The sequence below is a fragment of the Myotis daubentonii genome, chromosome X (assembly GCF_963259705.1).
Source record: "Myotis daubentonii chromosome X, mMyoDau2.1, whole genome shotgun sequence".
Lineage (NCBI taxonomy): Eukaryota > Metazoa > Chordata > Mammalia > Chiroptera > Vespertilionidae > Myotis > Myotis daubentonii.
The window spans coordinates 89,808,078-89,835,787 of NC_081861.1; the positions used below are offsets into that span (position 1 = coordinate 89,808,078).

General features: G+C 41.0%; 1 protein-coding gene across 1 annotated transcript in view; it reads left to right on the forward strand.

Moving 5' to 3' along the window:
* TEX11 (testis expressed 11) overlaps positions 1-27,710 on the forward strand; it is a 422,533-nt gene that overhangs the window by 195,706 nt on the left and 199,117 nt on the right. Inside the window, exon 12 of the mRNA XM_059678680.1 lies at positions 104-182. Coding sequence (XP_059534663.1) covers positions 104-182 — 79 coding nt within the window. The remainder of the gene's footprint in view (positions 1-103; positions 183-27,710) is intronic.

Sequence of the window (27,710 nt, forward strand, 5' to 3'; positions counted from 1 at the left end):
AAATATTTGGAAAGTAGATTTTCAACAGAGAAAAGTTATTGAAAATAGCTAAGCTTCCTCATAAATGAAACTGACACGATTATTTCTTTTTTCTTTTTGTTAGCTTGCATAGAAATACTACACCTTGACATGTCTTTAGACATCTGTCTGAACATCACTAAACTGCTGATGGATAATGAAAGGTAGAGAAGAATTGATTTTCTTTTCTCTAAAGACTAAAATTTTTCTAAGATTTCCATGAACACATATTGAATCTATATCTATCTATCTGTCTGTCTATCTATCTATCTATCTATCTATCTATCATCATCATACATACTTACAGAGAACAATATTTGCCATTGTGCTGATCAAATTAGAAGATGGAATTGCTTTTTTAATGATTTAAACAATCAATAGTCAAGCCAAAAAAAAAGTTAATTTTAAAATTTATATTAAAAATTTTAAAAATAAAATGAAAAAGGAATAAGATAATCATGACTTTATAAAATAGGAGTTAGACTAGGTTAACCTGCAGGTCAGTATCAAGTGGAACAGGAAGACATGAGCAAGTATAGTTCTTCAAGTGATATAATTCTCTGGCACTATCTTCATGGGATCATCAATGTTAAATGGGACCTTAAATTACTTATAGATCTCTTAGTGGTTCTCAAACATCAGTGTGCATCAGAATTACTGGGGAATAAGCACTTAAAAAGATGCTCAACATCATTAGCCATCAGAGAAATGCAAATCAAAACCACAATGAGAAACCACTTTACACTCACTAGGATGGCTAGAATAAAAAAGACAGATAAGCCCTGGTTGGTGTGGTTCATCTGGTTGGAGTGTCATCCCATCCAGATCAGGGCACATACCCATATTGTATGGAAAAGTTGTAACCCTCATAAACTGCTTGTAGGAATGTAAAATGGTGCGGCAGCTTTGGAAACAGTCAGAATTAGAGATTTACCTACCATTGACCCAGTTATTCCACTCTTGAGTTAAACATATGTCCATACAAATAGGAATGTTCATAGCAGCATTATTTTTAATACTGAAAATGTGGAATTCTTAATACTAAAATGGGAAATGAACCAAAATGTCTATTAACTGATTGATTAGATAAACAAAATGTGGTACACCCATACCATGGAGTATTATTTGCCAATAAAAAGAAACAGAGTACTGATACATGTTATAATATGGATGAACCTTAAAAACATTATGCTAAGTTAAAGAAGCTGGCTACAAAGACCACATGTTGTGTCATTTCATTTATATGATATGTTTAGAATAGCACGTTTATAGAGACACAAAGTAGATTAGTGGTTGTCTAGGGCTGTGAGAGATGGGGAAAATAGGAAATGACTACTAATAGGTATAGGGTTTCTTGTTGGTTTGATGAAAATGTTCTGAAATTGGGTGGTGGTTGCACAACTCTGTGGATATACTAAAAACCATTGAATTGTATATATATATTTTATTTAATTGATTTGAGAGTGAGAGAAAGAAAGAGAGATAGAAGAAAGAAGGGGGGGGGAGAGAAACATTGATTTGTTATCCCACCTATTTGTGCATTCATTGGTTCATTCTTGTATGTGCCCTGAATGGGGATTGAACCCACAACCTTGGTGCATTGGGATGATGCTCAAACTAATTGAGTTACCTGGCCAGGGCCTAAACTGTATACTTTAAATGGATGAATTGTATGGTATGTGAATTATATCTCAATAAAGCTGTTAAAAATAAAATCACTAGGGAATTTGATAAAAATAAAGAGGCCAGGTTCTACATTATTCCAACAGCCCCAGGCCTCTGTATTCTTTATTAGTTCTCCAGATGGTTCTGAGAACCACTATTTTAGAGCAGGGATCAGTAAGCATTTTCTGTAAAGAGCCAGGTAGTAAATATTTTAGACATGTCAGCCATAAAGTCTGTCACACTTAATTAATCTACTTTAGTGTAAAAGCAGCTATAAACAAACTATAAATGAATGAAAGTGGCTGTGTTCCAATAAAAGTTTATTTATAAAAACAGATGACTGAATTTGGTCTACTGGCTATAGCTTGGCAACCATTATTATAGATCATTCTCCTACCTGTACATGAATTCTTGGATGAAAAGTCATTCAGCCTCTTTTGGAAAACCTGTGGAAGAGAGGATTATCATTACTATCCTATCTAATAAAAGAGAAACGTGGTAATTGGCGTACGACCGCTACCCTTCCCATTGGCTAATCAGGGAAATATGCAAATTAACTGCCAGCCAAGATGGCAGCCGGCAGCCAGGCAGCTTGAAACTAACATGAGGCTTGCTTGCTTCAGTGACAGAGGACTCCATCGTTCCCCGTCTGCCGCTGCAGGCCTCTGAGCTGCAGTTTAAAAACATTGTAACAAATATAGAAGCTAAACAAAACCCCAGAAACCTGCTTTAGTACGCCGGGCTTCAGCCAGCAGGATCGCAACATTGTAAGCAAAGGCCAGAAACCTACTTTCAGCAGTGGAGGTCTAAGAGCTGGAGCCAAGCCTCAAAGCTAAAGCTGGCCCAGAATAAAAAAAGAAAACATGGAGCAGTTGGGAGCTTCAGTCACCCCCAGCCTGAAAACAGCCCTCAGCCCCTCACCCAGACTGGCCAGGCACCCCAGTGGGGACCCCCACCCTGAAGGGTGTGTGACCAGCTGCACACAGCCATCTCCCCTCACTCAGGCTGGCCAGGCACCCCAGTGGGGACCCCCACCCTGAAGGATGTGTGACCAGCTGCTAACAGCCATCATCCCCTCACCCAGGCTGGCCAGGCACCCCAGTGGGGACCCCCACCCTGATCCAGGACACCTTTCAGGGCAAACCAGCCGGCACCCACCCGTGCACAGGGCCTCTACCCTATATAGTAAAAGGGTAATATGCCTCCCAGCACCGGGATCAGTGGAGCTGAGAGGCCTCCCGGCACCGGGATCAGCGTGACAGGGGGCAGCGCCCAAACCCCCTGATTGCCCTGCAGCTCTGTGTGTGACAGGGGGTGGGGCCACAACCTCCCTATCCACCCTGCTCTGTTCGTGACAGAAGAAGGCGCCCCAACCCCCTGATCAGCCCTGCTCTGTGCCTGATAGGGGGAGCTCCCCAACCCCCTGATCTCCCTGCGGCTCTGTGTGTGACAGGGTGTGGTGCCCCAACCCCCTGATCAGCTCTGCTCTGTGTGTGACAGGGTGCAGCGCACCCCTCCCTCCCCACGGGCCCTGCTCTGTGTTTGACGGGGTAGAGCCATAACCTCCCCATCGGCCCTGCCCTGAGTGTGAAAGTGGCGGTGCCCCAACCCCCTGATCGGCCCTGCTCTGTGCTTGACAGAGGGCAGCGCCCCAACCCCCTGATTGGGCCTGCTCTGTGCGTGACAGGGGGTGGCGCCGCAACCTCCCCATCGACCCTGCCTTGAGTGTGACAGGGGACGGTGCCCCAATCCCCCAATTGGCCCTACCCTGAGCATGACTGAGGGTGGCATCACAACCTCCCGATTGCCCTGCTCTGTGCATGACTGGGGGCTGTGCCCCAACTCCCCAATCGGCCCTGCTCTGAGCCCGACCATGGGCTGCACCTAGGGATTGGGCCTGCCCTCTGCCACCCGGGAGCAGGCCTAAGCCAGCAGGTCGTTATCTCCCGAGGGGTCCCAGACTGCGAGAGGGCACAGGCCAGGCTGAGGGACCCCCCTCCCCCCAAGTGCACAAATTTTTGTGCACCGGGCCTCTAGTATTTTTATAAAGCTGGAACAAAAAATTTTTTTATAGAATTTATACATATTTTCCAGTCATTTTTAAGGCTACTAGTTCTGCCATATGATAACATCTAAATCTTTTAGTTGATAGCTCTTCCCCAGTTCATTCTAACAGTATTCCTAATAAGCTCATTTCCTGGATGTCACTTCCAGTTTTTATAAGTATGGTAACTAGAAATGAACACAGTTCTTCAGATCTAACCACTAATATATGCCTTTCATATTTTAAGTATTATAAACCTGCAATATGGTAGCAGTTATCCTCACATACCTATTTAAATGTAAGTTAATTATTTTGAACAAAATAGAAAATTTAGTTCCTCAGTCACACTAAGTATATCAAGTCTCAGTATCCACCTGTGCCTAATGGCTACCTTGTTGGACAGCTCAGATAGAGAACATTTCCATTATCACAGGAAGTTCTACTGTGCAGCACTGTTCAGCACTGTTCTAGATCCTGTTTCTTTTAATGCAGCCAATATTCAATTTAGCTTTTTTTTTTGGCAGCCACATCCATGGTTAATTGGGCTTACAAAACTAGATCTTTACAGTATCAGTTGCTTCTAAGCCCTAAATTCCACATCTACTTTTATGGTTGAATAATGTACCCAATACCTTAAAGTACTAAAAGGAAAAACCTCAGTTTCTCCATCCTGTTGTAGGGAAAAACCTAGTTCTTCCCTACTCATTTCTTTCCTGTGAGTCTCCTTCACTACTGCACAAAACATTTCACTTCTGGTCACCAAATGTGTGGAGGTTTCCCCCCACACCATGCAATTCTCTGTGACACCAACTGGGTATTCTATAATTTGATTCAATTCTGACACTGTCTGCCTATACATAGCTTCAGTTCCCATGGGTTAATTCTCTCTCTCTCTCTCTCTCTCTCTCTCTCTCTCTCTCTCTCTCTCTCACACACACACACACACACACATACACTTCAGACACCAGCTGCAAGCCTAGGTTTCTGACCAACTGGCTATAGATCAGAACTTCCGACAGCAGCCTCCTTGGGTTTGATTAATTTGCTAAAGAGCCTCAGAGAACTAAGGGAAACAAGTTTACCACTTATTAAAGGTATGTATAATAAAGGATACAAGTGAACAGCCAGATGAAGAGATACATAGGGTGAGGTCTGGGAAGGTTCCAAATGCAGGAGCTTTTGTCCTCTTGAAGTTGGGGTGTGTAGTCCTGGTGTAAATGTGTTCACCAGCCTGGAAGCTCTCTGAACCCCTTACTATTGGGATTTATGGAGGCTTTCTCATATAGGCATGAGCAATTATTAATTGAATTTCCAGTTCTTCTCTCTGGAGGATGTAGGGGTGAAGCTGAAAATTCCCAGATTTTAATTTTGCTTGGTTTTTCTGGTGACTAGCCCCCATCCAGGAGCCATCCAGGAGTCTACCCAGAGTCACCTCAATATAAAAATGTTCCTAGTGCTCTTATCACTTCAGAATTTACAAGGGTTTTAGGATGGGGAAAAAAAACACACCCAAATATTCCAAATATTAGAACAGGAGATGTTCGAGTGTTATTGCTTAGGTAATTACAAGCGTTTTAGGAGGTCTGTCCTAGGAGCTGCGGGTAGAGTCAAATATATGTTTTTTGTTATCTCACACATAATTTTTAAACTATTAAGTTTAAACTTGAGTGTTACAGCTTATCTTTTTTAGTTGTTCTGATCTTTGTGAATTTCAGTTCTATCATGCAATGTATTAACTACTCCTCTTAGTTCATCTCATCTTTAGACTTTGTAGACATGCTACCTGTCTTCATCTAATTCACAGTGACAGACTTTTCTTAAAGGTCAAGATAGTATATATTTTAGGTCTGTCGGCCACACAGTTTTTGTCGCAACTCCTCAACTCTGCCATTATAGTACAAAAGGAGCCATAGACAAATATGTGTGTATAGCTATTTTCCAATAAAACTTTTTTCTAGTGTTTTGTGTGTGTTTGTGTGTGTGTGTGTGTGTGTGTGTGTGTTAAAATACACAACATAAAATTTACCATCTTAACCATTAAATATGCTATTTGTATTCAGCAACCATCAGCACAATCTATTTCCAGAACTCTTTGCATCTTGCAAATTTGAAACTATTTATCAATTAAACAATAACCATTTATTCCCCCTCCTATCAGCCCTGGCAACTACCATTCTGCTTTCTGCCTCTATGAATTTGACTATTCTAAGTATCTCATATACCAGGTGTACCAGTTAATAATGTAGATTTTGTAATAAAAGAAAATACAATAATTTCAAGAAAAACATCAAAAGTGTTTTATTCAAAGTAATGTCCATCGCTACCTACACATTTCCCCATCTTTCAGGTAATTTGTGGATATTGTCCCAATAGAACTTTTCTTGTTTTGAGGCAAACCATTCAGAAACCCAATTTTCCACTTCTTTGTATGTTTTGAAGTGCTGCTCAGAAAGTGCGTGTGCCATCAATCAGAACAAGTGGTAATCTGAAGTAGCAAGGTCTGGGGAATACGGTGGGTGGGTTAATACTTCCTAAGCAAGATCTTTTAACGTGTCTTTAACTGGTTCTGAAGTGTGTGATGGTGTGTCATTATAGAGCAAAATTACTTTGCTGTGGGTTCTGGCCCATTCTGGTTGTTTCACAATCAAAGTGTGGTTCAAATTGATTATTTGTTGTCGGTAGCTATCAGTATTAACGGTTTCACCTGGTTTTAGAAGTTCATAATACACCACACCTTCCTGATCCCACCAAACGCAGAGCATTGTCTTATTTCTGAAGCGATTTGGCCTTGCAGTCGATGTTGATGGTTGACCTGGATCAACCCATGATTTTGTACATTTGGGATTCTCAAAATAAATCCACTTTTCATCGCCAGTCACAAGTCGATGCAAAAAAGACTTTCTTTCTTGCCTTTGAAGCAACACTTCACTGATGACTTTTTGGTTTTCCATTTGTCTTTCATTCAGTTGATGTGGCACCCATTTTCCTTCCTTTACAATCTTTCCCATTGCTTGTAAATGATTGGAAATGGTTTGCTAAGCAACGTTTAATCTTTCTGCAGGTTGTTTTTGAGTTTGACACACATCTTCATCCAATAATGCTTGTAATTGTTGGTCTTCAAACTTTTTTGGTTGACCTGGACGTTCTTTGTCTTTCACATCGAAATCATCACTTTTAAAGCGTTTAAACCAGCGTTCACAAGTATCTTGAGATGGAGCATGTTCACCATAAGCTTCCTGAAGTATACAATAACTTTTTCTTCAAAATAAAGTAATGAATTAAAACTTTCTGCAAATGCTCTTTTTTTGGCATGAAATTGGACATTTTTAAGCATGAAAATATCTATGATGTTAATGTTCTATTGTAACTCAGAAGACGCCTTAATCAATAAGCCAAATTTATTTGGAGTCCCATTTGCTAGCACTAGCAGGCCCAGAGGAAAATCTTGCTTCTCAAATTCTGGGCCCAATATGGTGGAAGTCTCCCTTATTTATATGTTTTTTGGCTCTTTGTTTTCCAAATTTGGAATGAGACTTCCGGACCTTCTGAGAAAAAGTCCTGTGTGCTGGAACAGGCTGTGAGACCATATCTCAAGTCCTGGCCTGGCACCAGCACTGACAACTCTGCCTGGGGCATAGTTTATAGCCTCTCTGGAGTGGGGAGTAATCTTATTTTCCCTATTATTTAAGCAAGCAAATGTTTACAGAAGCCAGAATAGCAAGGTTAAAATTTTAAACAGCAGTTTTTACCCAAGATGAAGGTTACTATGCTTCATTCCCCACTGGTTTTATATACATGAGTCAAATCATTGACTCTTGGTCATTGTCAGAGAGGGAGTTATATTGACCCCTGAGGACTATAATATTAGTTTTCTGCCAAATAACGTCAGCCAGTTCATATGGGCCCGGAGTAATCTTTAGAGGGTCTGAAGAGTCCTGGATTCTCTATTCTGCCTGGGTTGTCTCAAGCCGGGTGTGATGAAGCCATGTCGGGATCCCGTCGACCTTGACTGCCGTAGGGGTGGTCAGGATGATGGTGTGTGGTCCTTTCCAGGTAGGAATCAGTCCTTGGGTGGCAAATTTCTTTATCTGAACAGAGTCACCAGGGTGGAAGGGACGGACCGGATCAGAAGTTGGTTCATGCATCTCAGACATGCTCCTGGACTGCTTTCTGGGTGTACTGTAAAACCTGTAAGAACTCGAGTAAAGATTGGTTATGGATTTCAGCTTTTCTAGATTGGGTTTCTGTGTAAGCTGGTGAGGTGGGTAGGTCAGGGTCTGGAAGAGTCACTAGAATCTGGAGAGGCCCTACTGGTTTTAGGGCAGCCTCCCTGGGCCGCTTAGTCTGTGGCCTTGTTCCCTCTTGCTTCTGGAGAGTCCCCTTGTCTTACATACATAGAGGTGGAAATACTTAGTTACATCTGGTAGTGCCAGTTGGCCCATTGACCTTGCTCTGCTCATGTCTGTCTAACTGCCTAATATATTCCCTCAAGGATCCTGGCTCTGAATTCTTTCAGGGAAAATGGACATCAGCAGGTTCTTCTAGCTACTTCGTGCTGAGGAGGGATGGAGTTTTCTTTTCAGAGACAAGAGATCCTTGCTGTCTGTCAGAGGGACAATGAGGCCTGGGCACAGAAGGAGGTGGGCTTGTGACCTGGCGGAGACAAACTGCATTATAAAATTTAATATTATTGAGCACTTAGAATAGCAAGAGTTACAACAAATGGTCTGGTGGAAGGGAAAGAAAGCATTTCAGTTTTAATAACTTCTATTGGAATAGAATTTTTCTCCTCAAAATTACCCCCATGTTTATCAAAAGAGCCAAGTCAAGACCAATTTATCTATTGTATTCAATTTGGCCTGATTGTTTGCATAAACACAACAAGAATGGTAACTGACTACCTTTGCCTGAACTTCATGATTGAATCTTAATGTGCCCCGTAGGGCCAGGAAACCAAGCCATCCAACTGCCATCAGGCCTGCCTGCAGTATCTGCTGAGTTAGGTGAATCCCTCACCTGCAGTGGCTCTACCCAAGGCCATGTCCTAGGCTTTAAGGCCCATCTCAGTAGCCCTCCTATTCCTTGTGACCTACAGTGTGTGGGGGTTCCGCAGGGATGCAGAGGTGACATTATTGCCCCCCTTCTACTCTGACCAACCGCCAGCGATGGTAGGGTATGGGCCTGATGCTCCAGCGCCAGCTATTTTCAGGGCTACCAAGCTGGATACCAGGTTTTCTTCATGGCACTCTTTTTTATATTTTTTTATTTTTCTTTTTATTTTGTTTTATTGCTTAAAGTATTACAAATAGTAGTACATATGTCTCCTTTTTTTCTCCCCTTGACCTTCCCCCAGCCTCCCCTACACCCCAGTGTCTTGTGTCCATTGGTTATGCTTATATGCATGCATACAAGTCCTTTGGTTGATCTCTTACCCCCTCCTAACCCTCCCCAGCCTTCCCGCTATAGTTTGACAGTCTGTTCGATGCTGCTCTGCCTCTGTATCTATTTTCGTTCATCAGTTTATAATGGTCTTTATTATCCATAAATGAGTGAGATCATGTGGTATTTTTCTTTCATTGACTGGCTTATTTCACTTAGCATAATGCTCTCCAGTTCCATCCATGCTGTTGCAAATGGTAAGAATTCCTTCTTTTTTACAGCAGCATAGTATTCCATTGTATAGATGTACTCTTATTGGCTTCAAGTCTTCAGAGTTCAGACAGGGCTCTTGAAAACATGATACTCCAGTCAAAGTTTTCAGTCAATAAAACCACTATTGGAAACCGGTCTTATTGAATTTATGCAAAGAAATGCATTGCCATGATTTATTTATTAAGAATTGCTAAATTTTGGAGGAATTGTATAAGGAGAAAAATATACTGACCTGCTTTAGGATCTTCTGTTTTTCCTTGCCAGTCCTTTTCATGGACTCTTCAGAGTAATATTTTTCTAAATGTATTATGACAAAACAGTAACTGTCTTCAAATGGCATGAAGAAATTTACAATGTGTGTATATTCAAATAGATAGTCACAGCTGTCCCTGTAGTAGGGTTCTTCCTACTTGACTTGTCCTTAAACTACATACAGTCTCTGGGAGGGGTGACACACCCTCTCAGAATGGACTAAGGGAACTTTATCCCTTCACAGGGTCTCACATGTCACAGAACCTCTCAGGGTCTGTAATTCCTGTGACAGAGTGCTGGTACTTACCATTCCCCTATGTTCTATACAGGCCTCCCCCACTTTCCTACAGTTGAGGTTTGTGCCACCCCTGACATTGGCATGGTCACACAGGCCTGCAAGGCAGTACACAGGCTGCCAGCTGTCTTTCAATAGAGACCAAAAGCTGATGGGTATTTTTCTTTGCCCACTTGGGCACCTACCCTTTTGGTAACTGCATTCAAATCTGCAAGAGAATTAAAGTTTAATATAACATATTAACATAATAGAGTACAATGTTGGCACTGTGGCCACTTCAGGCAGCCAAATTTTCTGCTACCAAACATGGCACATGGTAGGGCTATACAAATATCTCAGGGAGGTGACTAAAGTCTATTTTTTTTACCTTCCCCACAAAGCAAAATTGTCTTTGTCACTCTGGAGTTATGTCCATGAAGACGTAGGCATCATCTAAGTCCATTATACAGTTTTCTGCAGACCACTGTCAGGGCTGTGTGTGGCGACCGGTTCTTCTTTCTAGCCATAAACACAGTCTGTCCAATTTCCCTAAAATGTATTCTGGCACAGGAGAAAGTTGTTTTGCTATATACAGGCAGCTTAACCCCTATACAACTGGGCTTGGACCTCTGCCTAGCAAACTGCAGTCTATAAGTTCAATAAGCAGCCTCCGGTCCTCCTAACCCAAAGGGGTCTCTGCTAGTCTCTCAGTCAGACTCCTCCTCTCTAGGAGCCTCTGAAAATCCTTAAGGCTCTCTATGGAAAGTGCCTTTCCTTTACCCTCTCCTGTTTAACCCTGTTTATCAGTTATAGGGCCTTGCCATCCCTGTCTTCCATCACTGCTTGATTCCTAGTGGTGAGCCAAACAGCCAGGGCTGCAGGGAGAGACAAGTTTGCACATAGCAAAGCACTCAGGTAACGGCTTGGGGATCAGGCCCTTGCCTTCCCACCTGTCCTCTTTCCTGGCAGGGACCTTGACCTTTCCCACAGGTTTCTCTGAAAGTAAGAACAGGGCATCCCCCCCCCTCCGGCCTCCCGCACCCGCAACCGGGTGTCTTGGCCCACCCCTTAGTCTAAGGCAGTGGTTCTCAACCTTCCTAATGCCGCGACCCTTTAATACAGTTCCTCATGTTGTGGTGACCCCCAATTTCATTGTTACAAATTGAACATAATTAAAGTATAGTGATTAATCACAAAAACAATATGTAATTATATGTGTGTTTTCCGATGGTCTTAGGCGACCCCTGTGAAAGGGTCGTTTGACCCCCAAAGGGGTCGCGACCCACAGGTTGAGAACCGCTGGTCTAAGGGGTTAAATCTTTTCGCTTCTCTGGGAGAGTTCAAGTCACTGGAAGGGGACATCAGTTCCTCTCCCAGCAGCAATAGGTACTGGCAGTTGCTCTTGTAGTCCTGAACTCTTTCAGCGCATTTGCAAATGGGAAACTTTACCAGCTTCATCCCTAGTCCCTTTTACAGATCCCAGGGCCCGTTGTCTCCTTTTAACCAGCAAACCAAATGTTTAAGTTTCTTATTATGTGTTGTAAAATACTGATAACTCAGCAACTTGGGTGTCAGGTCACTGGCCTGTATTATTTAATCAATTTCCTTTTAACATTTCTCTTTTTCCTTTTTACCACATACACAACCTTCATAAATGTCACACTTTCAACTTAGCCTTTAAACCTTCTATGTCCTTTAAAAATGCATAACCATGCCTCAGTCCTTCTATTAAGTATCTCTACTCAAATATTCTTTCCTTCTGTCATACTATCAGCAATTTGTAGACCTTTTCTTTCCTTTTTTTCCTTAAAATGTATTAGAATTCTTTACTCTTAGAAACCTTAATTTTTAATAATTACCAGAAGCAAACAGCCAATATTTCTTAGATTAACATTTATGAACATACTTTAAATGTACTTTTACTTTTAAGAAAATATACCTTTAACAACATATAGTAGATCTTCCTTTTGTAATAAAACTAAGAGCAGGTAAGTTAAAACTTGTCTAGCAGTTAATGTTTCAATTTTGTTTTGTTTTTGCTGCAAGCTGCTTTGCTGATAAGGGTCTGGTCTGTTTTTGACTCCTCCTACTGCCCTGCTTTATTTTCTTTAACCCTTTAGGATCTGGATTTTAGGGTCCCCTGAACTAGCAGCAAGCCTTAAACAATGGCTCCCCTCCTTATGCAACCTGATGGTCCCCCGCTCTCCTTTTTCCAGACAGCTATAGCCAACCCCCAAATCACTCCCCCTCTCTCTTCCCACCAGGAAAGTGGCTTGCTTCTGCCTCTAGCCAACGACCATGGCAGGGACCCCCATGCCAGCCAGAGAAATGCTCCCTGAAACCATACCCTGGCTTCTCCGAATAGCCCCTTTGCCTTTGTCCATCTACCCACTCCATCCCCCCCACAGCATCCTTTGTCTCCAGGCGGTGGAACTCAGCTCCTTCCGCCCCCTCCCCCCGTAGTTTTTTTTTTAATCTTTCCCCTTGCCCCCCCCCCTCCTGGTAGGAGGAGATAAGGGCTAGTAACTAACAAGCTAGCAATAAATTAGCCCTTTGTCTTAAACTTCTCTTTGACATCTTTATAACTTTACACTTTTTTTTTCTTGCTTTTCCTTACAAGTAGTTTGGAACTTAGCCAGCTGTACAAATTGTGTACCTTTAAATTAACCTTAGAATTTTAAAATTTAACCCAACACAGCAAAATCCCCCCACCAAAGCAGGGCTGGCTTGCCCTAAACAAATTAAACAAAAGAGACATTAACAAATATTCTTATGTTTTTAGCCAGGCATCTCTCACAGATAACAAAAGCACACAAAAGTACAGGACAATACAAAGCATCTCTCAGACTTTACATACCAGTCAGTGCAAGCCACCTCCCTTGCCCCCAAAGGCAGACTTGAACTCAGACTGAGCTTCAGCAGACATATGCTCGGAAATTAAACAGTTAGTCGGATTCCTGCCCAACTTCCCTAACAAAAACAGATTTGGAGGCCTAACAGAAACAGATGTCCATTCCCCCCCCCCCGAACCCACGCCCCAAGAACAGGATTCTCGACCCGATGTTTCAGTGAGAACCTACTGGAGAAGTTATGACTGTATCCAGTCCTTCTTCATGGTAGCAAAACGACCAGTCACACAAACAAACAAACAAACAGGAAAATGAACTCGAATGCACTTCCTCAGATTTACTCATCTCCTGAAGGTTTATTGTTGTTGCTTTTTTTTTCCTTTCTGACTCCGAAAGAATGTAAAGGCATGTCCGGTGTCCTCTGTTTGGCTGCCAGAACCACTAAGGCAGTGGTTCTCAACCTGCACATTAGAATCACTTGGGAATCTTTTTAAAATCCTGATTTCTGGGCCGCATCCTCTGGAAATTCTGTTTCTTTGTTACTAATGTTGTGGCCCCACCCCATAGCAAAGAAACAGAATTTCCAGAGGATGAGGCCCAGGAATCAGGATTTTAAAAAGATTCCCATGTGATTCTAATGTGCAGCCAAGGTTGAGAACCACTGCACTAAGGAGTGTCCCTGGGGCCCTGGAAGCTTTCCAGGGGGCACCTCCCCTGGGGACCTTCTAGGGGCCGGCAGCCAGGCCTGGGGAGGCCATCGGCCCTCAGCGTCTGAGACCAAGTGCTGATAAGCACTGTCCTGGGACAAGCCCCCAAATGTTATATTGAAACTCAGAAGACGCCTTAATCAATAAGCCAAATTTATTTGGAGTCCCGTTTGCTAGCCCTAGCAGGCCCAGAGGAAAATCTTGCTTCTCAAATTCTGGGCCCAATATGGTGGAAGTCTCCCTTATTTATATGTTTTTCAGCTCTTTGTCTTCTAAATTTGGAATGAGACTTCCGGACCTTCTGAGAAAAAGTCCTGTGTGCTGGGACAGGCTGTGAGACCATATCTCAAGGTCTGGCCTGGCCCCAGCACTGACAACTCTGCCTGGGGCATAGTTTATGGCCTCTCTGGAGTGGGGAGTAGTCTTATTTTCCCTATTATTTAAGCAAGCAAATGTTTACAGAAGCCAGAATAGCAGGGTTAAAATTTTAAACACCAGTTTTTACCCAAGATGACGGTTACTATGCTTCATTAACACCTTCAGCAAATTTGACAATGAAGTTTTGAAGCTTGCTATCAATACAACAAAATAGCACACATATCAAATTGCATATATATCAACATATGTGTAACTCCATCTATTGAAAAAAATCTGCATTATTAACTGGATTTAATAAGTGGAATCATGCAGTATTTGTGTTTTTGTGACTGACTTATTTCACTTAGCAGAATGACCTCAAGTTTTATCCATGTTCTTAGAATATCCTTCCTTTTTAAGGCTGAAGAATATTCCATTGTATGTATATGCCACACTTTGCTTATCTATTCAACTACTGATGGAAAATAAAACTTGAAAATTTTAACTATTGTGAGTAATGCTGCTATGAACATGAGTGTAGAAATATTTCTTTGAGAACCTGCTTTCAACTTTGGTGGATATATACTCAGAAGTGGAATTTGCTGGAAACATAATGATTCTATTATTAATTTTTGAGGAACTGTTAATACTGTTTTCACAGTGAATGTACCATTTTACATTCTTACCAACAGTGTACAGTGGTTCCAATTTCTCCACCTCCTTGCTAACTCTTGTTTTCTGTGCCTGTATTTTTTTTTTATCTTACATCATAATGGGTGTGAAGTGGTATCACATGTAGTTTTGATTTACATTTCTCTAATGATTAGTGATGTTGGCCATCTTTTCATGTGATGTTTAGATATTTGTATATCTACTTTGGAGAAATGTCTATTCAAGTTCTCTGCCCATTTTTTAATTGGGTTATTCACTTTCTTATTGTTGAGTTTAGGAGTTCTTTATGTACTCTGGATATTAATCCCTTACCATATATATGATTTGCAAATATTTTAACCAACAGTGTGAGTTGCCTTTTTACTTTGTTGATGTTGTCGTCTGATGCACATTTAAAATTTTTTAAATGAAATCCAATTTGTTTTTTCTTTGTTTCCTGTTCTTTTGGTGTCATATATAAGAAATCATTGCCAAATCTAATATTATGAAGATTTCCCCCTTTGTTTTCTTCTAGGCTTTTTACAGTTTTAGGTTTTATATTTAGGTCACAGATAATTTTGAGTTAATTTTTGTATATGGTAAAGGTCAAACTTCATTCATTTGCATGTGATATCCTGTTTTTTTAGCATTATTTGTGGGGAAGACTGTCTTTTCCCATTGGATGGCCTCAGTATTCTTGTCGAAAATCATTTCACCATATATATAAAAGTTTATTTCTGGGTTCTCTATTTCATTGCTTTGTATGTCTGTTTGTCTCTGTATCACATTGTCTTTATTACTGTACCTTTGAAGTAAGTTTTGAAATCAGATAGTGTGAGTCCTCCAGCTTTGTTCTTTTTCAGAATCATTTTGGCTATTCAGAGTCCCTTGAAATTCCATATAAATTTTAGGATGAACTTTTCTATTTCTGCAGAAAACACCATTGGAATTTTGATAGGGATAGCATGAAATCCCTAGATCACTTTGGGTAGTATTGATATTTTAACAATTTTAAGTCTTCCAATCCTTGAGTCTGAAATGGAATGCTTGCATTTATTTATGTCTTCTTTATTTTTGTTTATAAACGTTTTATAGTTTTCATTGTATAAGTCCTCCACTTCTTAGGTTAAATTAATTCCTAAGTATTGTTTTGGTGCTATTATAAATGGAATTGTTTTCTTAATTTTCTTTTCAGATTGTTAGTTAGTTTATAGAAATGCAACTGATTTTTGCATATTGTATCCTGCTACTTTGCTGAATTCATTTATTAGTTTTAATATTTTGTGTGAAATCTTTATATATCTATATCTATATCTACATCTAGATATAGATAACATATATATAAAGGTTTTCTATATAGAATCTCTATATATAAAAGCCTAATCAGTGTTAGGCAAACTGCGGCTCGCAAGCCACATGCGGCTCTTTGGCCCTTTGAGTGTGGCTCTTCCACAAAATACCGACTTTAGCGCATGGGCCACGAAGTTTCAATCACGCTGTACATGCACGCCCGCACGTGGTATTATGTGGAAGAGCCACACTCAAGGGGCCAAAGAGCCGCATGTGGCTCGCAAGCCACAGTTTGCCGACCACTGGCCTAAGTGACTGTTCGACTGGTCGCTATGATGCACACTGACCATCAGGGGGCTGATGCTCAATGCAGGAGCTGCCCCCTGGTGGTCAGTGCCCTCGCACAGTGGGAACACTGTTCAGCTGACCAATGGGTGCCAGATGCTGAGCTCATGGCTAGCAAGCTCAGCAGTGGCGGCATGAGCCTTTCCCATGGACACTCCTCCTGTGATCCGGACTGGGGCGAGGATCGGGACCGGCATCAGGACTGACTGGTATTGCCCTAGGACGGGCACGTGGAGACCGCAGTGGAGTGGCAGTGCGCCTACCGAATGGCGAATGGCGGCAGTGGCAGGCACAGTGGGGCTGGGATGAGCTGGAGCGGTGCCATGCCCAGCTCGGGCTCAGGCTTGGGCTCCTCCCTGGCTGCCTGCCACTTCGTGCACTATATCCTGGATTGCAAGAGGGCACAGGCAGGCTAAGGGATCCCACCGGTGCACGAATCCGTGCATTGGGCCTCTATTATCACATATATGAACAGAGATCATTTTGCTTCTTCCTTTCCAATTTGGATGGATGTTTTTATTTCTTTTCCTTGCCTAATTTCTCTGGCTAGGACTTCCAGTATTGTGTTGAAAAGAAGTGGCTAAAGCAGGCATCCTCAACTTGTTCCTAATCTTAAAGGAAATGCTTTCAGCCTTTCACCATTGAGTATGATGTTCACTGTGGGTTTTTCATATATGGCTTTTATTATGTTGAGGTAGTTTCCTTCTTTTCTTAGCTTGTTGAGTGTTTTTATTATGAAAATGTGTTAAAGTTTTCTAATAATTTTTCTGCATCTCTTGAGGATCCTCTGTTTTTTTTCCTTCATTCTTATTAATGTGATATATAACAATTAGTGATTTTTGTATGTTTAACCAACTTTGTATCCCATGAATAAATTCCACTTAATCATGATATATGATCCTTTTCATATGCTGTTGAATTTGGTTTGCTAATATTTTGTTGAGGATTTTTACATCTATATTCATTAGGAATATTGGCCTATAGTTTTCTTTTCTTATAGTGTCTTTTTCTGTTCCCAATCTTAAGGGGAACACTTGTAGTTTTTGTCCATTGAGTATAATGTTGACTGTGGGTTTGTATTATATGGCCTTTATTATGTTGAGATATGTTCTCTCTATTCCCACTTTGCTGAGAGGTTTTTTTTTTATCATAAATGGGTGCTGGATTTTATCAAATGCTCTTTCTACATTTAATGATATGATCATGTGGTTTTTTAAAATGTTTTTATTGATTTTTAGAGGGAGAAGAAAGGAGATATAGAAACATTGATGAAAGAGAAACATCATCCATCATCTGGCTCCTGCATACCCCTACTGGGGATCTAGCCCACAACTTAGGCATATGCCCTGACTGGGAATTGAATCTGTGACCTCTTGGTTCATGTATTGATGTTCAACCACTTTGCCACACTGGCCGGGCGATCTTGTGGTTTTTATTCTTCAAAATCCTTCATTTGATCATGGAGTATGATCTTTTTAATATATTTCTGGATTCTGTTTGCTAATAATTTCTTGAATATTTTAGCATCTATGTTCATCAGGGATATTGGCCTATAATTTTCTTTCTTTGTAGTGTGCTTGCCTGGTTTTGGAATTGTGATACTGCTGGCCTTGTGAAATGAGTTTGTGAGTCTTCCCTTCTCTTGAGTTTTTTGGAATATTTTGAGAAGGATAGGTGTTAATTCTTTTTTGAATGTTTGGTAAAGTTGACCTGTGAAGGCATCCTGTCCAGTACTTTTGTTTGTTGGGAGTTTTTATTACTGCTTTCATTTCATTAGTTGTAATTGGTCTATTCAGATCCTCTGAATGTTCCTGATTCAGCTTTGGAAAATTGTATGTTTCTAGGATATTTTTCTAAGAATATATCTATTTCTTCCAAATTGCCTGATCTGTTGGCATATAATTGTTCGTCATATTTTCTTACAATCCTTTATATTTTTGTGGTGTCAGTTTTTACTTCTCCTCTTTCATTTCTGATGTTACTTGGGTCCTTTTGCTTCTTTTTTTGATGATTCTGGTTAAAAGTTCATCAATCTTGTTTATCTTTTCAGACTACCAGCTCTTGGTTTCAATGATCTTTTGTATTGTTTTTGTAGACTCTATTTCATTTATTTCTGCTCTGATCTATATAATTTCCTTTCTTCTCTTCAATTTGGGCTTTGTTGTTATTTTTCTAATTCCTTTGGGGGTAAGGTTAGATTATTCATTTGAGATTTTTTTCTTGATTCTTGAGCTAGTTCTGTAATGCTATGAATTTCTCTCTTAGGACTGCTTTCACTGTGTCCATGGTTTTTGCGTTGTTGTGTTCTCAATTTCATTTGTCTCAAGATATCTTTTGGTTTCTTCCTTGATCTCATTGTTAACCCATTCATTGTTTAGTAACATGTTATTTAGCCTCAATGTGTTTGTGCGTTTTTCAGTTTTTATTCTTATAATTTATTTTAGTTTCATACTATTGTGATCTGAAAAGATGCTTGCTATGATTTCAATCTTTGTAAATTTATTTTGACTTGCTTTGTGTCCTAATATATGGTCTATATTAGAAAATCTTCCATATGCATTTGAAAATAATGTATATTCTGCTGCTTTGGGGTGAAATGCTCTGAAAATATCAATTTAATTTATCTGGTTTATTGTTTTACTTAAGACTGCTGTTTCCTGCTTGATTTTATGTCTGGAAGATCTATCAAGCAATGTCAATGGGGCACTAAAATTTCCTACTATGACTGTATTACTATCAATCTCTCCCTTTCTTCCCATAAATATTTGCTTTATATATTTAGGTACTCCTGTATTGTGTACATAAATGTTTATAAGGGTTATATTCTCTTGTTGGATTGATCCCTTTATCATTAAGTAATGCTTTCCTTTGTCTCTTCTTATATCCTTTCTTTTAAAGTATGTTTTGTCTGATGTAAGTTTTACTACCCATGCTTTTCTTCATTTCCATTTGCATGATATTTCTTTTCTCATCCATTTACTTTTTAAAAAATCTTTATTGTTGAGATTATTACAGATGTCCCTCCCCCCCCCATAGCTCCCCTCCACCTGGGGAGGAGTCCCAGCCCCACATCAGACCTCCCTACGCCCTTGCCACCCTATTGTTTATGTCCATAGGTACAGCATACATGCATAAAAGATCTTTGTCTAATCTCTTCCCACACCCGCCCCCACACCCCCTTCCCTCTGAGAATCGTCAGTCTGTTCCATTTCCATGCCCCTGATTCTATTACCTTCACTAGTTTATTTTATTCATCAGATTTTTTTATTCATTGGATTTTTAGATTCACTTGTTGATAGATATGTATTTGTTGTCACTTTGTTGTTCATAATTTTTTATCTTTACCTTTTTTTTCTTCCTCTTCTTTTTTTCTTAATTAAATCTTTATTGTTCAGATTATTACATTTGTTCCTCTTTTTTCCCCCCATAACTACCCTCCTCCCAGTTCCTGCCCCACCCTCCGCCCTCACTCCCCACTCACTGTCCTCATCCATAGGTGCACGATTTTTGTCCAGTCTCCTTCTGCATCTCCCACACCCCTTTCCCCACCAAGAATAGTCAGTCCATTCCCTTTCTATGTCCCTCATTCTATTATGATCACCAGATTATTTATTCACTTGATTCTTAGATTCACTTGTTGATAGATGCATGTTTGTTGTTCATAATTTGTATCTTTACCTTTTTCTTCTTCTTCCTCTTCTTAAAGGATACCTTTCAGCAATTCATATAATACTGGTTTGGTGGTGATGAACTCCTTTATCTTTTTCTTGTCTGTGAAGCTCTTTATGTGACCTTCAATTCTATATGACAGCTTTGCTGGGTAAAGTAATCTTGGTTGTAGGTTCTTGGTATTCATCACTTTGAATATTTCTTGCCACTCCCTTCTGGCCTGCAAAGTTTCTGTTGAGAAATCAGCTGACAGTCGTATGGGTACTCCCTTGTAGTAACTAATTGTTTTTCTCTTGCTGCTTTTAAGATTCTCTCTTTGTCTTTTGCCCTTGGCATTTTAATTATGATGTGTCTTGGTGTGGTCCTCTTTGGATTTCTCTTGTTTGGGGTTCTCTGTGCTTCCTGGACTTGTAAGTCTATTTCTTTTACCAGATAGGGGAAGTTTTCTGTCATTATTTCTTCAAATAGGTTTTCAATATCTTGCTCTCTGTATTTTTCTGGCACCCTGGTAATTCGGATGTTGGTACGCTTGAAGTTGTTCCAGAGGCTCCTTACACTATGTTCATATTTTTGGATTCTTTTTTCTTTTTGCTCTTCAGGTTGGGTGTTTTTTGCTTACTTGTATTTCAAATCATTGACTTGATTCTTGGGATCGTCTAGTCTACTGTTGAATCCCTGTACATTATTCTTTATTTCAGTCAGTGTATGCTTAATTTCTGATTGGTCCTTTTCCATTTTTTTGGCATTCTCACTAAGATCCTTGAAGGTCTCACTAAGTTCCTCGGAGGTTTCTAGAAGAATCTTGAGTAACCTTATAACTGTGGTTTTGAACTCTATATCCACTATTTTGCTTTCATCCATTTCTTTCATTTGTGACATGTTTCTTTGTCTCCACATTTTGGCTGCTTCCCTTTGTTTGTTTCTATGTATTGGATAGCTGCTAAGACTCCTTGAGTTGATAGTGAGGCCTTGTTTAGTAGGTGTCCTATAGGGCCCATGGCTCAGCCTCCACAATCACCTGAGGTGGACATTCTTGGTGCACCCCTCTGTGGGCTGTGTGCACAGTCTTGTTGTAGTTGAGCCTTGATTGCTATTGGTATCACTGGGAGGAATTGACCTCCAGGCCAATTGGCTGTGGGGACCATCTGCGACTAAAGTGGGAGAGCTGCTGTGCTGGAGATGCCCTTATGGGGCAGGACTTGCTTCAGTGGGGCTTTGGTGCTCACTAAGTGTGCCCCTTGAGTGTGTCACTTATGGATGTGAAGAGTTGTAATCTGGTATGGTCTCACACTGACCACTGAGTACACTGGCTCTTGGATCTCCAAGGAGGTGCAAAATCAGCCACTGCCTGGGGCCACCCCACGGGAGCTACAGAGAGATCTGCAGATTCCTACTCTTTGTATTGGGTTTGGAAGTGCCCAGATGAGGTCCAGCTGTGAAGCAAGGCAGGCTGGTGCTGGTGCTGGCCTTGGGCCTTTTATTGATAGCTTTGGGGCTCCCTGACCCAGCTTCAGCTTGTTTGACTGGTTTTAGGCTGAGAAAGGACAGGCAATTCATATGCAAAAGCTGCTGCACACAGCTTGGGTGGGGTTGTAAATTGGGTGGGGTGGGCTCTCAGGGAATCTCCAGAGTGGAGTGAACAGAAATGTCTGCCAGTCAACCCTGTACCAGGGAGGTCCCAGCATGAGAACAATGACCGCTGAGAGCACCTCCATCTGGAAGAAAGCCGCCCCCATGTTCCTACCACATTGCCAGGCAGTCCAGTTTCTCCCTGTATCTGTCTGGGTCCCCCAGAGCCTCGCCTGGCACTGGAGCTCAGAGCAAATGGGAGCTTGTAAATTCAGTTCATGGTGCCAGCCTTTTAAGAGGAGTAGCTGGGTCTCCAGCAGTCTGTGTGTCACTCAGCCCGAATCCACACTTGTTTTTATAGTCCATAGTTTTTACTGCCTATAGGGACTTCTTGCCCCAGCTCTTGAACCCTGGGCTGGAGGTCTGATGGGGGGCTGGGACTCCTTGCTCCTCCAGGCGGCCTCCACAGAGGCGATCTCCCTCCCTATTAAAAAAGTGGCACGCCCGGGTGCCGGACCAGCCCGTTCCGTGCTTCTGCACCTCCTACCAGTCTCAATGCACTTTCTTCTTTACCTCTCCAGTTGTAGTACTTCCACTCAGCCATCTTTCCCATGGTTCTGGATGATAGTTATTCTGTATTTTAGTTGTAATTTTGATGTAGTTGTGGGAGGCAACAAGAATAGGTGTTTACCTATGCCGCCATCTTGGTTCCTCTCCTCCTCATCCATTTACTTTTAATCTGTGTATCTTTCTTTCTGAGGTGGGTCTCTTGTAGCATGTATATATGGGTCTTGTTTTCTTATCCATTTGGCTACCTTATACCTTTTGCTTGGAACATTTAAGCAATTTACATTTAAAGTGACTATTAATAAGTACATATTTATTTATTGTCATTTTATTATTTATAGCTATGTTCTTTCCCCCCCCCCTTTCTTCTTAAAGAAAACCTTTAACATTTTTTGTAATACTGGTTTGGTGTTAATGAACTCCTTTAGCTTTTTCTTCTGTGGTAAGCTCTTTATTTCATCTTTAAATGATAGCTTTGCTGGGTAGTGTAGCCTTGGTTGTAGGTCCTTCTTCTCATCAATTTGAGTAGTATTTCATCCCAATACCTTCTGGCCTGAAATATTTCTATTGAGAAATCAACTGAGAATCTTATGAGAGCTTTCTTGTCAGTATCAACTGTCTTTCTTTTGCTAGTTTTACGATTGTCTCTTTGTCTTCAACTTTTGCCATTTTAATTATGATGTGTCTTAGTGTGGAACTGTTTTGGTTCATCTTTGCTACTCTCTGCACTTACTGGATTTGTGTATCTTTTTCCTTCAACAAGTTAGGGAAGTTTTCCATCATTATTTCTTCAAACATATTTTAAATTCCTTGCTCTTTCTCTTCTTCTGGTACCCCTATGATACAGATGCTGTTACACATCGTATTTTCCCAGAGGTTCCTTAAAGTGTCCTCATTATTTATTTTTCTTTTTTCTGCTCTGATTGGGTGTTTTCTGCTACCTTATTTTCCATACAACCGACTTGATCTTCTGCTTTATTTAACCTAATATTAATTCCTTCTAGTATATTCTTTATTTCTGATTTTTTTAATGGTTTCTATATCCTTTTTTAAATTCTTACTATCTTTTTTAAGTTATCATGAGTTCATCCCTTCGTCCTCTAAGTTCCATGAACATTCTTATAACTGTCATGTTTAACTCTGTATCTGGTAGATTATTACTTGCCTCCATTTCATTTAGTACTTTTCAGGGTGTGTTGTTTTTTTTCCCCTTGCTTTCATTTGTGGCACATTTCTTTGTCTTTTTATTTTAGCTGCCTCATTGTGTTTGTTTCTGTATATTATGTAGATCTGTTATGTCTCCCAGTCTTGGCAAGGTAGCCTTATATAGTAGGTGTCCTGTGGGGCTCAGTAGCACAGTCTCCTTGATCACCTGAGAAAAGTGCTGCAGGGGTATCCCTTGTGTATGTTATGTGAATCCTCCTGTTGTAGTTGAGTCTTGATTGCTGTTGGCCCATTTGTGCATGGGGTCAACCCTCAGGCTGACTGATTGTGAGGATTGACCTTGGCCACAGCTGCTCTGAGGGTACTGACCACGCAAAGCAGAATTTACCCCAGCAGGGTCTGGTGCCTGCCAAGATCTCCATTTGGATGTGCTGCTTGTGCAACTCTGATGTGGTCTGAAGCCCATCACTGTGTGGGTTGGTTTTGGGACCTTTGGGAGGGACTCCAGTGGAGATCAATGTCAGATGCTGCCTGTGACTGGCCTTGGCTACCTGTTTGGAGCTACAAAGTGATCCACAGTTTGTGGCTTCCTCTGCTGTACCTAGGTGTATGTGGGAGGGGGTCAAGGTACAAACCAAGGCCAGTTTTAACCAGCACCAAGCCAGGGGACAGGTCAGCAAAAGGCCCAAGGCACCCTGAGATCCCCCTCCACTTGCTTTTCCCTGCTGTCTGCCTGTTAGGCTAAGTCACTGAAAGAGCCTTTGGTGGTATGCAAGTTGCATAACATAAGTTCACAGTGAGTCACTAGGTTGGGGCAAATGGTGTTTCCCAGATTAATACAGATTCAAACTTAGTGTCAGTGCTGGTTCTGAGGCCACTCAGAGCAAAAATTTCAGGGTACACCAAAGCCAGCTTCCACCCACTGGGTGCCCATGGACATTTGTGGTGGGGCAGCTTCTTAGGGAGTTGTTAGTGTGAGGCCAGCAAATTTTATACAGGCCCAAACATGCTAAGATTTGGCCGTTTGAAGGTAGGGGTCTGTAACAGGCAGGTGTGCAAAGGCAAAGTGGCCCCTGCCCCAGAGCCACACCACTCATTCTCTGACACCCCCTGAGTCTGCTGGGATCTCTATACCAGGGGTCCAGGCACCCAACTCTTCTTCAGTGCATGAGCTGGGCAGAGCAGAGCCTCAGGGAGTGGGGAGGGTGGGGCTATTGAATCTCCCCAGGTTGATGCAATTTGGGGAGAGTGCTCAACTAAAGAAATATCATGTCTGTGGGATGTGTGGAGGAGGGTCTCAGGATAGAGACCCTGGCAGCTGTCCCTTCAGCTCTCTCCTGACAGCCACAAACCCCAGTTGCTCGTCACATGACTGTAGTCTGCTCTGTCTTCCCTCCACCAGAGCCCAGGATGAGTTGCTTTGAATGAGATTTTCTGTGATTGCTCCTTAAGAGGTTGTCTATATTTCTAGCAGGCTCCCAATTCTCTGTGGCAGACAAAATCCCTGCTGATTTTCATAGCCAGATCTTCCCTCTCTGGTGCTCTGGGTTGGGGAGACTGGCATGGGATTAAGACCCCACACTCCTCAGGGGTGACATTTGTAGCTGAGATACCCCTCCGGATTTTCAGCCTCTACACATGGGTGTGGGGCCAGCCCTTTTTGTTTCTCCACCCTTCATACCAGTCTTGATGTGGCTGCTTCTCAGCTGGTCTTCACTTGGTCTTTCAGGTTGATTGTACTATATTTAATTGTAATTCTAGTTTGGTTATGGGAGGAGGTGAGTGTAATTTCCAAATATTCTGCCACCATCTTAGGGTAATACTGTCTTGATAAAATGAATTGGGAAGTGATCACTCCTCTTCTATTTCTGGAAGGTATGGTATAGCATTGGTGTCACTTCTTCAAACATTTGGTAGGCTTCAGTAAAACCATTTTAGCCTGGAAATTCTTTTTCAGTATTCAAATTACAAATTCAGTTTCTTCAATAATTATAGGGTTATTCAAATTATCTATGTTATACTGTTGAGTTGTGTTAGTTTATTTTTGATTTTTGGTAAATTGATTCTTTTCATCTTTCTTGTTAGATTTTTTGTGTAGAATTGTTCATAGTATTTCTTATTATCCTTTTGATATATGCAGTGTCTATAGTGATATTCCCAGTTTTATTCCTGATATTGGTAATTTGAGTCTGGTCTCTTTTGTTTTTTGATTTCTCAGTCTTGGCAAGTGTGTGTGTGTGTGTGTGTGTGTGTGTGTGTGGACCAGCTTCAGATTTTTTTTCATTGAAATTTTTTCCTGTTTTAATTTTATTGATATATGTCCTCATCATTATTATTTGCTTATTTCTGCTTGCTTTGGGTTTATTTGTGCCCTTTTCTAGTTTCTTGACTGTGGGAGCTTAGCTTATTGATTTGAAACTCTTATTTTCTAATACAAGTCTTTAATGATAAAACATTTTCTCTCAGCTGTGCTATAGCTGCATTCCACAATTAAAAAATATTTTTGTTGATTTTTTAGAGAAGAAAGGAGAGGGAGGGAGGGAGGGAGGGAGGGAGGGAGGGAAAGAGACAAGAGAGAGAGAGAGAGAGAGAGAGAGAGAGAGAGAGAGAGAGAGAGGAAAGAATGGAACATTGATTAGCTACCTCCTACTGGAGATTGAGCTTGCAATCCGGGCATGTGCCCTGACCATGAATCAAACCAGCAACCTTTCAGTCTTCGTGATGATGCCCAACCATCTAAGCCACACTGCCAGGGATGCATCCCACAAATTTTGATATATTTTCATTTTAACGTGGTTATCTTTCTGCTATTGATTTATATTTGATCCATGTTACTAGAAAACATAGTCTTTATGGTTATAGTTCTTTTAACTTTCTTTGTTTTGATTAATCTTCACCTGAGCATATTTTTTCCATTGATTTTTAGAGAGAGTAGAAGGGAGAGGTTAGGGGGAAGGAGAGAGAGAAACATCAATGTGAGAGAGACACATTAATTGGTTGCTTCCTGCACCTGCCCCAAGAGAGGCTGGGGATGGAACCTGCAATCCAGGTATGTGCCCTTGCCTGGGAATCAAACCTGTGACCCTTTGGTCACTGACCAACACTCTAACCACTTATCCCCACCAGCCAGAGCTCTTTTAAGTTTCTTAGTATTTGTTTTATGGCCCAAAATATGGCCAATTTGGTATGTTTTCTGCGAACCTTGAAAAGATTGTGTATTCTGCTCTGTTTGATGAAGTATCCTATAAATGTCAATTACATACTGTTAATTTATGAGTTGTTGAATTTTTATATATATATTACTTGATTTTTGCCTACTTCTATTAATTTTTGAAAGGGAATATTGAAGTCTCCAACTCTGTGGATTTGTCTAGTTCTTTTAGTTCTGTCAGGTTTTGCTTCTTGTACTTTGCAGCTATGTCTATGTTCATGTGGGTACATTTAGGTTTACTGCATCTTTTTTTAGTAATAATCATGAGATTTATTACAATTAAAGGGTACAAAGCAAAGTCAGTGAAAGGAAAGGTAAAATAGTTGGGGCAAAGTCTAAAGGACATCAGGCACAAGCTTTTAAGAGCTCTCTCTCAGTGGAGTTGCACAAGATAAGCTCAAATCCTTTAGCAATGAGTATGACAACATGTGTGAACTGTTGTTTACCAGGAAACTCATTAGAAACTCAATCCCCAATGCTTTAAATGGATGCTAGTCATGTAGGCACTCCTGCATAGCCCATACTAAAATTGCAGACACCTAGTAGATATTCAGCGTAAACCATATTGTTTGCAGTCTAGGCATAGCAAGCTACCCTTATTTATTTATTTATTTATTTATTTATTTATTTATTATGTATTTTTATTGATTTCTTAGAGAGAGGAAGAGAGAGTGATAGTGAGATAGAAACATCGATGGGAGATAAACATCAGTGAGCCACCTCCTGCACGCCCCCTATTGGGGATCAAACCTGCAACCCAGGCATGTACCCTGACCAGGAGTCAAACCATGACCTCCTGATTCATGGGTTGATGCTCAACCACTGAGCCACACTAGCCAGGCCACTACCCTTATTATTAGGAGAAGTTTTATATCAGTGTAGGGAACTGTTTTCCAGCCAAGTGACCAGATGTCAGACAAGGGCCAACTTTGCAAGCAAGCATTTCTAAGACTAGGCAATCTCAGGCCTGCTATGTGACCCTCTTTCCTGCCCATTGTTATTTGCTGATGTATACTTATTCTTACCAACACATAAAGGTACAACTGATATGTATATACCCTTAAGGCTATAATTTCTGTAAATTAACATTTCCAAATCTTTTTTAATATGCCTATTTTAAGATTGCGTATTTAGCCCTGGCCATTGTAGCTCAGTTGGTTAGAGCATTGTCCTGTGCACTGAAGGGTCACAGGTTTGATTCCTGGTCAAAGCACATACCCAGGTTGCAGGTTTGGTTTTTTTAATATATTATTATTGATTTTGGAGTGGAAGAGAGAGGTAGAGTTGTGGCCTGACTAGGAATCAAACCCACAACCTTTTGATGTACAGGATGATGCTCCAACCAACTGAACCACCTGGCCAGGGCTCCCTCTACCTTCTTTTGTAAGTACAATTGTGATGGCATTTAGGGCCCACTGAGGTAATC